Source organism: Chiloscyllium plagiosum, unplaced genomic scaffold (assembly GCF_037043375.1).
Source record: "Chiloscyllium plagiosum isolate Xiang-an unplaced genomic scaffold, Cpla_swu_hap1 HiC_scaffold_14, whole genome shotgun sequence".
NCBI classification, from domain to species: Eukaryota; Metazoa; Chordata; class Chondrichthyes; order Orectolobiformes; family Hemiscylliidae; genus Chiloscyllium; species Chiloscyllium plagiosum.
Genome location: NW_028270152.1, coordinates 20753918 through 20770440, shown reverse-complemented (window position 1 = coordinate 20770440; position 16523 = coordinate 20753918). Strand labels below are relative to the sequence as shown.

Sequence of the window (16523 nt, the reverse complement as noted above, 5' to 3'; positions counted from 1 at the left end):
GGGGAGTGAAATAAAAGGTGAAGTTTAAAATTAACTGCAGTATGTGATTATAATTTGATCTACAATGTTTGAATAGTAAATAGATTATGCTGCAATAAGTATTATCCTTATGTGTCTCAAAGCCACAATAAAAGTCAGTGGTTATGAAAAATGGAAGTTGAGATGAATCTTCAGTCCCAAAGGTGTGAAGACAAGCCTCTGCAAAGAACATTAAGCAGCCAGCCAGAGTTAAGTTCGGGACTTTGCTTCACTGAATGCTGCTGTGCAGTGAAATTTCCTGTATGGAATGATGCTAATGGAATTCTGTGCAAAATATGTTGCACAGAATTGTGGACAGGTCATCCTACAACACTGGTTTTTAAGTCTACATAACATTAATGAGCTGTGAAATAAGAAAGGTAGACAAGCAGAAGGCTGGAAGAACACAGCCAGGCAGCAGCAGGAGTTGGAGAAGTCAACGTTTCAGGTGTAACCCTTCTTCAGGAGATGTTGACTTCTCCAACTCCTGATGCTGCCTGGCCTATTGTGTTCTTCCAGCCTCCTACTTATCTACCTTGGATTCCAGCATCTGTAGTTTTTTTTTTGTCTCTAACCTAATGAAATAAGAAAGCGAATTAAATAGTGTTTTTAATTATCTCAATCTAACCCAGTGGGTGTTACACACTGCAATTGCTTTATTTATTTACTACAACCATGACCACTCCCTCTATCTTTTGTTCTACTAGATATTTGTCACTTAATCTCTCCCCACCCTCTCCCGTCCCACAGACCTTTCCTTTTTTTTCAAACTTTCTCCCTCAGCTGTTAACTCTCATTCTCTGTCCATAGTTGCTGCCAGACCCTATTGAGTATTTCCAGCACTTTGTTTCTATTTCCATTTTCCAGCATCTGTTGTAGTCTGCTGTATTTTAGCCAGAAAACGTATGTATTTTGGAAACCAAAAATGCAAACAGAAGATGAAATGCATATCGATCAGCCTCTGAAAGATAGGATAAGGAATTGACTGAAGGCACCAATTAGATGTTGGACGAGTTCTGTTGCAGAAATTCAGAGCAAGTGTCTGGGGACTTGATATATTTGTAATTTACATTAATTATTTAAATTGAAAACCTTGATACAAATTATACCAATTTACAGATAATATTAAACTGTGCAGAACAGTAAACAGAATTCAAAGGTTTCAAAAGATACGGGCCAGCTGCAGGCAAATGGGACTAATTTAGTTTGGGAAATTTGGTTGGCATGGATGAGTTGGATTGAAGGGTTTGTTTCCATGTTGTGTGACTCTATAAATAAAATATATTAAGTAGGTGAACAATAGCAAATGAAATTTACTCCAAATATTAAGTATCATACATAGAATAAGCAACAGACATGCTCCATGAATGTATTGAAATGGATGTGGGTGATGTTATGAAGGAAACAGAGGTCTGCTCAGTGTATCTAAGCAAAACAAAGCAGCAATCAACAGATTGATGACGAACATAACAAAAGCAGTAATTCACTGGTTGGAGGAAGAATTGATTAAATTATACAATTCTCTTGTCAGACCACACCTACAGTACTATGTCCATTTCTGTATTGTGAGAAATTAAAGCTCTGAGCCAAGGTTTGTTTCTAATATAAAAGCCTAGAGTTGAGCGGAAATGCTGGCCTGAGCTTTTCTGGTTGGAATGAAAGATTTAGAGGGGCTCGTGGCTGAGTGGTTAAGGCAATAAGCTTTTAAATCCTTCAGGATTTCCCTGCGTAGTTTCAAATCTTGCTGACTATGTTTTGACTGAAAGAGTGGCATGACTCTGGTTAGCACTGCTGCCTCAAGGCAACTAGACACCCTAGATTTCATGCTTGGGTGACTGTCTGTGTGGTGTTTGTACATTCTCCCCATGTCTGCTTGGGTTTCCTCTGGGTGTCAGTTTCCTTCCATAGTCCAAAGATGTGCAGGTTTATTTTGATTGGCCATGCTAAATTACCTAGGCGAAAGTGAGGACTGCAGATGCTGGAGATTAGAGTTGAGAGTGTGGTGCTGGAAAAGCACAGCAGGTCAGGCAGCATCCGAGGAGCAAGAGAGTTGATGTTGCCAGCAAAGAGCTGATGAAGGGCTTTTGCCTGAAACATCGACACCCCTGCTCCTCTGATGCTGCTTGACCTGCTGTGCCTTGCCAGCACCACGCTCCTGACTCAACTCAGGCAAAGCCCAACTCGACCTGTCAGGTTTTAATCAACTAGGCAAAAGTGAGGACTGCAGATGCTGGAGATCAGAGTCTAGATTTGTGTGGTGCTGGAAAAGCATAGCAGGTCAGGCAACATCCGAGGTTTCCAGCACCACTCTAATCGAGATTCTGTCAGGTTTTAATTTGCTGTGATATCTAATATTGCTCTGTTATATAATGTAGAAAACGGTCCAGATAGCAACATGCCAACTGATTGCTAGTTAAGTGGGATAATGTGAAGTGCGTTTAACAAATACTTGTGCAACTATAAAGAGCCAAACATAAATATGCCGGTGCTTTAGTTTAATAAGTAAATAATTCTGTTTATGTTCTTGTTAGTGAATAGACACAGCAATTTAAATGTGTTAATATCTATAGTCAGTGACTAGATAGTACTGCATCCATCAATTTTTTTAAGAAATAGGATAGTGATTAGTTAATGTATGGCAGTGTCTGTACAGTACTTGATAAGGTGATTAAACAAGGGCAAGTTAAATTTATTGCAGATAAAGGTTAATTATCGTACTTAGAATGGGCAATAGACATCCTCCATGAGTGTATTGAAATGGCTATGATTGAATATGATTTTCTCTCCCTGGAATTGATGCTGAAGGTAGTGACAAGGACAAGCAATTAGGTGAATTGTTGCCAGAGAGAGCCCACCCCTTCTCACCACCTCAGCAATAAAATCCTGGTGTCCATGACACTCAACTCTAACTGATGGCCGCTAAAAGTTAGCCTACTGTCCTGGCTTCCAAGCCCCTCCCCACATGAAAGAATGTAGAAAGTGCTGCATGGATACTTTAATCTCAAATGTAAGCATAACTGGTTTAAATAATTGCAAATGTTGGAACCAGCTGCTAGTCAAACATGTCTAAAGAACAAAAATTGGTTTGTAATAAATTTATAATACTCCTTCAAAACACTAATAACTGAAATCTTACCCCTTTTCCTTTAAATCCTCTCACGTTCTTCTGATCAAAGATGTAGCCGTGGATATGTGCATGGACCCCAGTTATGTCTATCTTATTGAGGGGTTACGTGGAACATTCCTTGTTCCAATCGTATTTAGGTCCCACCCACAACTCTTTCTCCATTTCATCGATGTCATCATTGATGCTGCTTCTATCTCTCGTTTTGAATTGGAAAAATTAACCAGTTTTGCTTCCAATTTCCATTCAGCCCTCACCTTCACCTGGTCCATCTCCAACTCCTCACCTCCCTTCTTCAACAGCTCTGTTTCTATTTCTGGGGAAAGACTGGCTGCCATTATACACTACAAACCCATTGACTTACACAGTTAACTTTTACTATCCATCCTCACACCCTGCTTCCTATATCGATTCAATCTTATCCTCCCAGTTTCTCCATCTCCATCACGTTTGTTCTAACGATGTCACCTTCTTTATGGGGGCCTCAGAAAATGTCCACCTTTTTCCTCGAATGAGGATTCCCTACTACCTTGGATGACAGGTCACTTAGCGATGTTTGGCCCATCTCTTGCACTTCTGATTAGATTAGATTAGACTCCCTACAGCATGGAAACAGGCCCTTTGGCCCAACAAGTCCACACCGACCCTCCGAAGAGCAACCCACCCAGACCCATTCCCCTACATTCACCCCTGACTAATGCACCTGACACTACGGGCAATTTAGCATGGCCAATTCACCTAACCTGCACATCTTTGGACTGTGGGAGGAAACCGGAGCACCAGGTGGAAACCCACGCAGACCCGGGGATAATGTGCAAACTCCACACAGACAGTTGCCCGAGGCGGGAATTGAACCCGGGTCCCTGGCACTGTGAGGCAGCAGTGCTAACCACTGAGCCACCATGCTGCTCCTTCTGCCCTCATTCTCCACCACCCACATGTGCATGCAAGCAGATTCAACTCTAAAAGGCACAAGTAAATGCAGTCTTGAAGTATGTTTTTACAGTTAGGATTCTCAGAATTATGCACATTGCATATATGGCTTCACTGGGTTACTTATGATTAGTGGCCCTTGGCTCTTGTACTTCATTAGTGTGCTGTTAATAGCTGACATTGACTGAAAATTATTAGCGAATGATGATAATTACACTATAGTTATTTTATCTTTCCATCTTGGCTGTCGTATGTTCCTGTACATTTTACATATCTTTTACGTGTGTTTTCTGTTCCCATATCTATTATCATTTATTTATCTGTATTAAAGTCCACCTCCACTCCTACGTTTATTTGCTTAATTAGCTTACATTTCTTTTAACTGCTGCATCCTACAGACCTGAGAGATCCAGGATCAAGCTGTGAAAAAGATTTGTTGCAAATGCACAATAGGGATTGTAGCCTGCACCATCCTGTCAGAGAGTGCCTCTTTGCCAAAGATATAGGCTGCAAAATCACAGGTCGTGCATCCTGGCATATACTAAGCTACATTCTCCAAAGCCCCTGTCTTGGGAAATTCCTATTTTGATCCCTCCTCCACCAGAGTTCCTGTTAGGAGTGGGTGAAATCCCTGACCCCAACTGGCCATACAGGAGATTCTTTGCACAGACCAAGACTTGAAATAACTGTCTTCTTGTCTAATGTGTTGTGCTCCTGCTGTAGTTAGAGTCAGGACTTGAAAGGCCTCTTCACCTCCTCATAAGATATTCTGAAGTCAGGAAATTGACTTCAATGGGGATTCTTATTTTATGGTGAGCTGTGCTGCTAGCTGGTTATGAGACAACTGACAAATAATTTACTCATGAAAAACTTCTAATACCACCTATTCACCTAGCAAAGATTTTAAATGTTTCTCATTTGCCCAATGATTGGTTGTAACTCTATTGCCAGATGGCAGATAGTTGAGATGGTGATCCAATATAAAGCCAAATCAACCCTCTGTAACAAACTTATTAATGCTGGTAACATGTCCACAATATTTTAGATCACTGGATTTTAGCCAGCTTTTCTGAGTCATTAAGTGCTCTGACTGGTGTAACCATACTTGTTGGTCAGGTAGCAGGAAGTATGCAAATTCTTCTTATGGGTAGTGTCTCCTATTTTGTTTGGTAAAACTTTAATATACTAGATCATTGGAAGTGAAGTTTACTTGAGTAGCAAGCATAAAATGGTAGTTTGATCAATGAGGTCATCTGAGGAAGTGGATGTATTCTTATTATCTGCTTACATACAATTGAGTAGGATGATTCTTGCATTGAACTTTACGGAATCTTCTCTATAAAGATTAGTTATTATTTAAGAGTTCCTTCAATAAACATGTTAGGCCTTGACATTTCAGGCAGTGTATTCTGCCCATTATCTAGAGTGATAACTGAAAGAAATGAAACAGATAGTTACATATAATAGGGCATTGCATCTGTTTGGTCTAGACTAGCATTCTTAGGTTGTTGTGGCACAGTGATAGCGTTCCTATCTCTGATTCAAGTCCCACCTGAGAAGTTTGTTATAACTAATTTGAACAGGTTGATTAGATATATCTATGTGAGTACTATTGTTGCCACAGCCTACATAAGTAGTAGACTCGAGAAACTTCAAGCACAGTGAATAGGTCAGGTGAGCTATCATCAAACACACAGAACCTCATAACAAATATCCAGTAGTCAAACTGGAAATGTATCACATTCATGCATTGAATTAAAAAAAAATTAATTTGATTTATTATTGTCACATGTACCTAGGTACAGTAAAACATTTTGATTTGCGTGCAGTACAAGCAGATCGTTGGTTACAAGATATCATGGAGATCTATCAACACTAGACCAAGACAGTGGCCTTCCCATTACTGAATCTGGCTAGCCTTACTGAAGAAATACATTACCAGCCCTTCTACACAGTTGACCAGTCAGCTGCAAGAGTGTGAACAGACTGATAGCAAACACAAAAGCCTGACAGTAGTAAGTTCCCATATGGACCATCCTTCAGTATGCATAACTATCTCTTTCAATTGTTCCACTTATTCCTCCAGTATGTTACCTGAAACCTGCCTGTCAAGGATGACTAATTATTTTAAGGTAACAGCTGTTATTTCCAGACCAGGTTTCACATGCTTCAACATTTTTAAAAAATCTTAGTCAGTGTTCCAATCATCGTCCTGGAGGTTACCACTGATCAAAAACAGAACTGAACCAGCCATATGAATGCTTAGGTTACAAGAAGCAACTCACAGCTTATCTCTGCAATGCCTTTTCACCATCTACAAGACACAAGTCAGATATGTGGATGAGAACAGCTCCAACAACACTTGAAGCTCAGAACAAATCAATCCACTTGATTGGCACCCATCCACCATCTTCAGCATTCACTCCCTTCACCACTGACATTGTGGTGCAGTGTATCATCTACAAGTAACAAATCACTAAGGCTCCTTTGACAGCATCTTCCAATTTGTCCTTCTATATGGTTGAGGTTACAAGGACTAACACCACTACCTCTTGAAACCACATCATCCTGACTTGGAACTATTATCATTGTTCCTTCATTGTCAAAATCCTGAAGCTCCCCTCCTAATAGCACTGCGTATGTCCCTACAGCCTAAGGACTGCAATGCTTCAAGGAAGCAGCTCAATAGCAAATAAGGATTGGCAATAAATGCTGGTCTAGCCAGCAATACCACATCACATGAACAAATCCAAAAAAACTGCTCTTAACATGAAAACCTTCAAACAGTTCTTATTATTTTGTTTCTGCTAAATGAATTCCCATAGCATAGTTACATATACTGTGGAAAAGTGTTGAAACAACATTAAGTATTGATTATCTAAGTGAAGTATGGAATAATTCTAGCACCACCATGGACACAAGCCCTTGGAGAGTAGACTACATCTTTAAAAGTATTTCAAGAAATATTGTGCATGAGATAGTGAGAGTTGATAATCTTGAAAATGTACTAACTATATACCAAACATGGTTTATTTCCATTATTTACAGATTAGAGATGTACTGAGAATGTAGACTTCAGAGTGATGGAGTTAAAGGGTGTGAACAATTTTCAGACATTTGCTCTGAAGCAAGTTGTAAACCATAACAGAAAAGGAGAAAGATCGACATTTCGGGCATTCCTGAAGAAGGGCTCATGCCCGAAATGTCGATTCTCCTGCTCCTTGGATGCTGCCTGACCTGCTGCACTTTTCCAACAACACATTTTCAACCCTAACAGAAAATCCAGGAACAAGATTAGGCCTTCCAGCACCTTAAATCTGACCTGCCATTCAGTTAGATCATAGCTGATCTTTATCTAACTCTATCCACCTGCCATAACTCATGCTTAATGAAAATCTATCAGTCAAACATTTGAATTTGCAATTGACATAATCTAAGCAGTTTTTTTTAGCACAAGAAGCTTTAGATTTGTACTACAGTTAGCACTGCTCCCTTTCATCACCTCAAATGTTAAGGTCATGCTCCCATGTTCCGTACTTCCCCATACAGGAATTAGGGTAGCTAGATGGAGCCTTTCAAATCTCCTTGTCACGTCAAACATTTCAATCACCATATCACCAGCTCCCAATACCATTAATCCCTGTACTCATTGACTGACTTTGGCTCTCAGTCATGCTAGCGACCTGTTTGTTCCACTGCAGCAAATTCCAAATCTTTGACGCATAAAGTTTTCATTCTGATATGTCAATCTTGGCTCCGCAGTAGCACAGAGACAGAAAATCATGGGTTCAATTCTCAGTCTCAAAATCTGAATCTCAGGTGATGTTTCATTGCAGTTTTGCAGAAGACCATGTTTTTGAGAAGCTACTATTTAATTAGATGATAAATTGTGATACCTATTCCCTCATATGGCCTATAAGATCTCAAGCCACAGTTTGAAGAACTGTAGAGCTTTGCTCCAGTGTCTTGCCCAATGTGTATCTCTTGAGCAAATTCAGAAATATAGATTTGTTTGGTCACGATTTTATTAGCTTGACTCGGATGAATCTTCCTAGAGTATAATTCAATATGGTGTTCCACCCAACTCTCCAGCTGTTTATTGCTGTCAATGATGACCTTTTCAGCCTTTGTAATCAATTGGGCTGACTTCTTTATTGATGGACTTTGTCTTTTTGATCCTTTTATCCATGTCCTTCGCATTTCCTGTTTGGATGAACATAAGGATATTTTGGCAGAGCTGTAAGTAATAACTGTGGTGCAAATCAATCTGTTATTTCCCACATGAAATGTAACAGATAACTAGAGGATATTTGAAGTATGGTTTTCGGCCATGAGTTGGCTACACCGAGAGTCCAAAACTCTGTTCTCCTTGGACTCCTCAGTAGAGGTCAGGAAGTTAGGCCATGTAATGCAAAAAGCCCCAAGACCAAACGTGTAAGCATATCTTTGTATTATTCATCATTTGAAAATGCAGCACAGGTCTGCTAAAAATGATACCTAGGCAATTGATGCTGTGACGGGTCCCCTCAAACTTCTACATGTAAGCTGGGAGGAGGAACACAATATTGTGATCTGATTTTTCAAAGTGCAGACTGTGGAGCAGGGAGATGTTGGGAGTGGAGGAAGATTGGAATAAGGTGTCTGAGGGAACAGTCCCTGTGGAAGACTGACAAGGGAGGGGAGGGGAATGTGTGTCTGGTGGTGGCAGAAATTGCAGTGCTCCAATGAAACTTGGCACAAGCTGCAAGAATGGCTCATTTTCCACATGGCAGCCCTGCAACCTTCTGGACTCAATATAGAGTCTTTTAAGGTTTGAGCACCTTCTCCCATGTTGTTACTGCATTCCCCACATACCAGGCCTTGTCATCCCATGAGCTGCTGCAACCAACAATCCATTGTCAGCTACTAACCATCCCCTTTAGCAGCTATTCATTCTCACAGGCTGAGTTTTACCCATTCCTTTGTCTACCCAACTGTTGTTCTCTCTGTTTGGGCTCCATCTCCATGTATCAGTTATTTCTTCCCCATCCCTCTTATCCCTTCTTCAGTATCTACACTAACCTTTTCCCAGCTACAGTTGGTTCTGAAGAATGGTCTCTGGATGCAAAACATTAACTCTGCTTTCTCTCCACAGATGTTGCCAGACCTGCTGTGTTTTTCCAGCAATTTGTGTTTGTTTCAAAATTCATTCATGGGATTAGGTGTTGCTGGCTAGGCCAGAGTTTATTGGGTATATCTAATAGCCTGGCAAATGAGTGATTTGCCAGGCTGTTTTGGAAAGCAGGTAAGAATCAACCACATTGTTGTTGGTCTGGAGTGAGATGCAGGTCAGCCTGGCTAAGTATGGTGCATTTTCTTTCCCAAAGAACATGTGAACTAGAACAACAACCAATAGTGGTTACATGATCACCACTAGACTAACAGTTTTAATTCCATATTTTTTATTCATCAGTTGCCATGGTTGAATTCAAATGCATGTCCCCAGAACGTTAGCCCTGGATTCTGGATTACTACCCCTATGGCATTTCCACTATGCCACTGCCTTCTCTAAAAACATATATAAAACCATGAATTGTGGCTTGTGAGAGGTAGCTAACAGATTTGCTGTTTGAGACATATGAAAAGCAAGTGGAAGATGCAAACGTGACCCAACTAATTTTTGTTTTGGATAACTGAATGTGGTAAAAACGAAGAAATCCATACCGATAATTCCTTTTTGTTTTAATTGCCGACCAACAGAGAATCGAACGTCCTTGACCACAGCTACAGAACTGTTTTGCTAAAATTGTGCTAGGCACTAGTCAGACTGCAGGCGGAATACCGTGAACAGTTTTGGGCCCCTTTATCTAGAAAAGATATACTGGCATTAAAGATCTCAACGACCGCCCCCTCCCCCCGGAGGGGTCTCTCAGTTCCACAATCAGTCAAATAAACACGAGGAGTTCGGTCTGCTTCAACAAAATTTCACACTTTAATCAGTATCGGCTGGGCACAGGTTGTCCAGCAACACAGAGATTAAAAGATTCTGTGTTACTTGGAGAAACTGCGCGACATTGCTTGAAACAAGACAATTTTTATATGGTTCTTAAGAAATAGTACAGCCTTAATTACACAGTAAATCCAATAAAGTCTAATAAAATGATATTATGGACAGCAGGTTAACCCAGTGGTATTTCCTGGGAACCCACATTGTTTTGTACATGTTATCCACCTGCATCTCTAAGGTTAACTAGGATGGTTAGTAATGTCCTGTCTAGCTTGGTTAATTCCATACTGTAAAGGGAGCATTGTCTGCTAATCATTGATTTAGTTAGCTCAGGAATGCAGCTTTTAGCAGGGTGGAAAGCCATTTTAAACATAGTGTTAATTTGCAGCCTAAAAAGCTATTTTATTATGTTACTTTATGTTACTTGCATTAAGAAACCATTTTGTAGTTAGTAAAAGCATGCATTAAGTGGTTGCTCCTGATAACAGCCTAAATCCAGATTTTAGATCCTCAGCATTGGAGGCAGTACCAAGGAGGTTCACTAGGCTGATACCTAGTATAGAGAAACCGTCTTATGAGGCAAGGTTGAGTAGTTTGAATCAGTACTCATTGGAATTTAGGAGAATGAGGACAACTTTGTTAAAACATGCAAGATCCTTAGGGGACTTGATAGGATTGATATGGAGAGGTGTGGGAGAGTCTAGGACCAGAGGGCATAATCTCAGAGTAAGGAGTTACATATTTAAGATATATGTATGGAATTTTTTTTTCTGTGAGGATAGTGAATCTTTGCAAGTCTTTATCACACAGGGTTGTTGAGGCTGGATCATTACGTATATTGAATGCTGTGATAGATTCTGAATCAGTAAGAGACAAAGCAAAAAAGTGGAGTTGAGGACTATCAGATCAGATTTGATGAGTTGAATGTTATTTCTGCTCCTGCATTTAATGGTCTTAAAAGAAAAGTCCAAACTTTGTCCGATAGAAGAGAATATTTTTCATCATGATCTTAATAGCGCAAATGAGAAGTGCATGCCTCTCCTCACACCTCTGTATATACATTTAATCTGCATTTCCAGTGAAATTCTAACTTTGTCATTCTCTGAAGTATTGAAAAAAAATTCTACTCCCATTGTTAGACTAAAGCTTAAGAGTTCTGACAGATCGTTGCATTGCCAAAAAATTATTAATGTGTACAATTTTATTCCATTAAAATGCTATTTTGCTAATCATTAGAAGGCCTTGGTGGCAATACGGGGATTGTAGAGTGTAACAAAGGATATTGTGGACGGATTTTTGTTAATTATCTGATACCTCATTACCTTATTGTTGAAGACACCCATTTATAATCATTCCAGTTGACATGCCTGATTCAAGAAAAGCTCTGCACAAATTCAATTATTCCTGCTCTACTGGATAACTGTGGGCTGTTTGAAGTGATTTTAACTCCAGCACATAACAGGGTAATTTTATTTATAAAAATACTTGCTGATTTAACATCTTTTGCCTCCTTTTTCCCTAGTGATATATGATGGATGCCCCAAGTCACTCAAGGCTGGTGTTTGGTGGCCCAGAACAAAGTTTGGACTCCCAGCAGCTGTACTGTGCCCAAAGGGTTCCCTTGGTGAGTGACTATTCTATGTTATTCTCATAAAAAATTTTTCTTCACACTTTCAAATTTGCACTATAGTCGGTTCAGTCGCACATTGTTCAGCTAATTGTTTTCTGGCAATGTTAATACATGCTTGTTGGGACTTGTCATTTTGTCCTTCCATTTAGTTTGTTGACAACAGTGGAAAGTTCATTTTACGTAAATCCAAGGGCAGTAATTTTTGAAAAATTATAAAAAACTGGGCAGCATGATGGCTCAGTGGTTAGCACTGCTGCCTCACAGTGCCATGAACAAAGGTTCAATTCTGCCCCGGCGACTGTGTTGAGCTTTCACATCCTCCCCGTGTCTGCATGGGTGTCCTCCAGCCGCTCTAGCTTTCTTCCACAGTATAAAGATACGTAGGTTAGGTCGATTTATGGGAAATGCAGGGTTACAGGGATAGGGTAGGGTGTTGAGTCTGGGTGGGCTGCTCTTTGGAGAGGTGGTATGGACATGAGGGACTGAATGGCCGGTTTCCACACTGTAGTGATTCTATGATTCTATGAACTATAGATAATGTCTCTGACTACTTGATTAGATTACATTACAGTGTGGAAACAGGCCCTTTGGCCCAACAAGTCCACACCGACCCACCGAAGCGCAACCCACCCATACCCCTACATTTACCCCTTACCTAACACTACGGGCAATTTAGAATGGCCAGTTCACCTGACCTGCACATCTTTGGACTGTGGGAGGAAACCGGAGCACCCGGAGGAAACCCACGCAGACACGGGGAGAACGTGCAAACTCCACACAGTCAGTCGCCTGAGGCGGGAATTGAACCCGGGTCTCTGGCGCTGTGAGGCAGCAGTGCTAACCACTGTGCCACCATGCCGCCCATAAACTACAACAGGTTCTGACTAAAAAAAAAACAGAGTGCATCCCATTTTTAAAGAAGAATTGAATGCTTCAAGATAGACTTCAAGTCTTAAATTCTGCCTAAATTGAATTAGCTTACTACATTATAACAATGTTAAAACTCACAGGTGGATGAAGAAGCAACGCTTTGAAAGCTAGTGATTCCAAATAAACCTGTTGAACTATAACCAAGTGTTGTGTGATGTTTAACTTTGTCCACCACAGTCCAACATCGGCTCCTCCAAATCATGACCCAATCTCTGTTTTTATTTTAACTGAGTTTATCTTTCCTAATAACGGGCACATCATATATAGGACTCTTAATGTAACAAAATATTCCAAGGCACACCAGAGAGAAGCATTATAAAACAAAATACAATGCAAAGCCACGTAAAGAGATGTTAAACCAGATAATTAAAAAAGCTTTTTACAAAGATGCAGATTTTAATAGTGCCTGAAAGAAGATAAGTGAGATGGAGATGTTTGTGGAAGGAAATCCAGAATTTAGGGCCTTGGCAGCAGAAAGTACAGCCAATGATGGTGAAGCAGTTAAAATCAAGGACACTAAAGAAATAGGTCACACCAAATTATAGTCCAACTGACTTATTTAAAAATACAACGTTTTTGATCTTGTCCAACCCAATTCAACATCGGCACATCCACATCATAACTGAAGAAATAAGAGAGAGAAAAACGCAATGTTCTTGGAAGGTTCTGGGTTTGGATGAGTTGACAGAGATGGGAACGAACAGGGCCATAAGAAAATTTGAGAACAAGGATGAGAATTTTAAAATTTAGATATTCTTGAGCGGGAGCTGTTGTAAGTCATTGAGCGCAGAGGAACTTGACTTGGCACAAGTCAAGACCTTTGCAGGAGAATTTTGGGTGATCTGAAATTTTCAGAGGAGAATATGGGAGAACAGTTGGAATTGTCAAGTCTAGAATGAACAAAAGCTTGGATGAGGGTTTCAGAGCAGATGAACAGAGGCAGTTGTGAAGTTGGAGGATGTTATGTTGATATGATTATACAGGTTAGTAAATATCTGGTAACATTGAAAATTATCTCTGCCTCATTGTCGTTATCTGCATTTACATTCTCAAGAGTCAGAGGTATTTTAGTCAGAATCCAAAGCAAACCACAGCCATTGAGGTAAGAATAGTTGAATTAAACCCAAACATCAAAATGAAAGATTTTCAACATTGCCTCGAAAAAATAGATTTTCATCAAAAAAACTTAAAGATTGCTGAAAAAAGAGATGCGTTGACAAATCTCTCCATCTTGCAAAATCAGAACAAATTCAAAAATGCCACATTTCAACTTATCCCAACAAGGTGTGTGACAACAGTAAGTTGCTGATAATTTGGTAAGTTGACTGTCATTGATCAAGCATTGCCAAGGAGAAAGAAACAGGAACTATAGCTCCCCCTTTCCTTCCCCCTCCCCAAAAAATACCCCCAGGTAATAAGAAAAACCCACAAAGTTTGAACATGTCTCTTTTACTGAGGATGGATTGCTGCATGCAAATTGGTGTTGTTTCTACAAAACATAAATGAGCCACGTTAAGAGCTTGACTGATTCACAAATTGGTTGCTAATGCAGTACATTCAGGATTGTTGGTAGCTGCCACCCAATTTTGTAATAATATCTATTAGTAGCCATTTTGCTTTGGGTTTAACGAGTGCGCGCTGATCAAATATAGTCTTTCCTATACTTTCCCTATTGTGAACACTTTAAGGGACAGTGTTTGATTCAATTAAGCTATCTTTAGAATGTATGGCCTACGTACCTGGCAATATACTTGCGCTGAAACTTATACCTGACCATCACACAACTGTCTAACCTCAGTTGTGTGATGGGCAGAATGCCTTTATGAACTGACTGCAGCATGGTGTTAATGGGAAATACTACTCATTTAACTACTACACAGTAGCAACACAAAACAGCTTGTTCAGCCTGTTGTTCAAATCTTTTTAGGTTCTTAGGTTCTTAGATTCAAAAGTGGAATCCTTTCAAGTTTGCATGAGACATGGCAAAGAGTGAGCTAATTGAATTGACAAGTAAATTAAGGTGTGGTATTTCCAATTGCCATAATCAGCACCTCATTGTATCTGCAATCTCTGTAGTATGTAGTTCAACATATGAGGTGTTTGAGAGAGTCTACTGCCACCAATCCTCTTTTGCCTAATTTTTTGTCCAGGGCCTGTCTACTAATCAACTGTGGAAGATAGACCACCAGAAAATCTTTACAGAAGAAAGGCTGTTATTGTATAACAAGATGGCTTACTGTATGACAGCAATAAGTACAGCTGCATTATGTAGAAACATCAAAACTAGGATCAGGAGCAGGTCACTCTGCTCTTTGAGGCTGCCCCAACATTCAATAGGATCATGGTCCTGTATCTCAATGTCATGTTCCTCCTTTCTCTCCATATCCATGCTGCTTTAAGTCTAAAAATGCACCTGTTTTCATGAATATATTCAGTGACTTAGTCTCCACAGCCTTCTGTAGTAGCGGATTCCACAGGTTCACTACCCTCTGACTGAAGAAATGTTTCTTCATCTCAGTTCAAAATGACCTCCCCTCTATCCTGAGACCGTGACCTCCTGGTTCTAGATTCCCCAACCAGGGAAGACATCCACCCTGCATCAACCCTGTCCAGCCCTGTTAGAATCTTATATGTTTCTGTTAGATCCCCGCTCATCCTTCTAAACTGAGGTGAATGTAGGCCCAGATGAACTAACTGTACCTCCTAAGACAATCCTGCCAGTCCCCGGTATTAGCCTAATGAACTTCCACTGTACTCCCTCCATGACAAGTATATTCTTTTCAGATAGGGAGACCAAAACTATGCATACTACTCTTGGTGTGGTCTCACCAAGGCAGTAAGGTATCCTTATATCTAAACTCATAGTTCAAGTCAGACATAATTCCTCGCATTCTCAGGAGTTTTTCAGGGTACATCTACTGTCTATGAAAGCTAATGCAGAGTTCACTTCTTCACCCACAGACTGTGTGATACAGTTGCAGAATGGCTGACGTTCAAGTTAACATTGAACATTAAATCCTTCAGACCCGTTTTATACATTTTAGGGGTTATCCCAAGATCAGGAGGCCCACTTCTTCCAAACTTATGTAATAACATCTTTGAATAGTTTGATTAGAAAAGTAGGTTAATAAAAAACAGTCAAACTGTTATGAGAAACAATAGGAAAGTGGAGTTAATGCCACACTTGGACCAACCATGATCTTATTAATTGGTGGAACAGGCTCCTGTTTCTTATCAGGATGCTTATCTACATTTATTTTAAAAATTGCTCACCTTCTGAGGGAGAAAATAAGTGCACAATTTTTGCAAACAATAAATCCAGCAAAGACGAGTGGCCAGATTTTCAAAAATAGGCAGGGTCAGGGCTCTGTGTAGATCTGATTTAAAAATCCTATTTCCTTGGGGCATTTCTAGATCTTGACATCTTTGAAACAGATTCCAATTTTCAAAGTACGGGTAGGGAGCAGGGAACCCAGTCTCCCAGCTTCCTCCATTTTAACAATTAGTTGAACTGCCAAAGGAGCTTGCGTAGGGGCTGAGTCAACCAGGACTGCTGTTTTCATTTTATTGCACATCTTTGCACATAGTTTGACTTCACAGCTTGAACAGGAAAAGGTTTTATTAATATTTTGAAAGTTGTGTGCCCCTTGGAGACCTTGAACTGGTTTGAGCATGTTTTCTCTGTTTTTGTTATTTGGGCACCATCTTGTTTTATACTGTTGGCCCTCTAACTGTATTTTCTTTTTTTGCAAGTCAGTAATCAGCTGAATCATGTCTGCCATATTCCTTTGCCCCTTGTGTTCTGCAGGCAACTCCTGCTTCCTGCCCAATTCAGGTGTTTGTATTTCATTAGCTTTTATAAGTGATTTGGATGCGAGCATAAGAGGTACAGTTAGTAAGTT

The 16523-nt window shown here is 40.1% G+C and overlaps 1 protein-coding gene across 8 annotated transcripts in view; it reads left to right on the top strand.

Moving 5' to 3' along the window:
* The window catches only part of celsr3 (cadherin, EGF LAG seven-pass G-type receptor 3), a 251061-nt gene that overhangs the window by 146889 nt on the left and 87649 nt on the right, over positions 1–16523 (top strand). For all 8 annotated transcript variants that reach the window (XR_015759367.1, XM_087994121.1, XM_087994118.1 and 5 more), the window contains exon 16: positions 11584–11685. Coding sequence is in view for 7 of the 8 variants with exons in the window: in XM_087994121.1 (XP_087850247.1) it covers positions 11584–11685 (102 nt within the window). In the remaining variant the exon portion in view is untranslated. The remainder of the gene's footprint in view (positions 1–11583; positions 11686–16523) is intronic.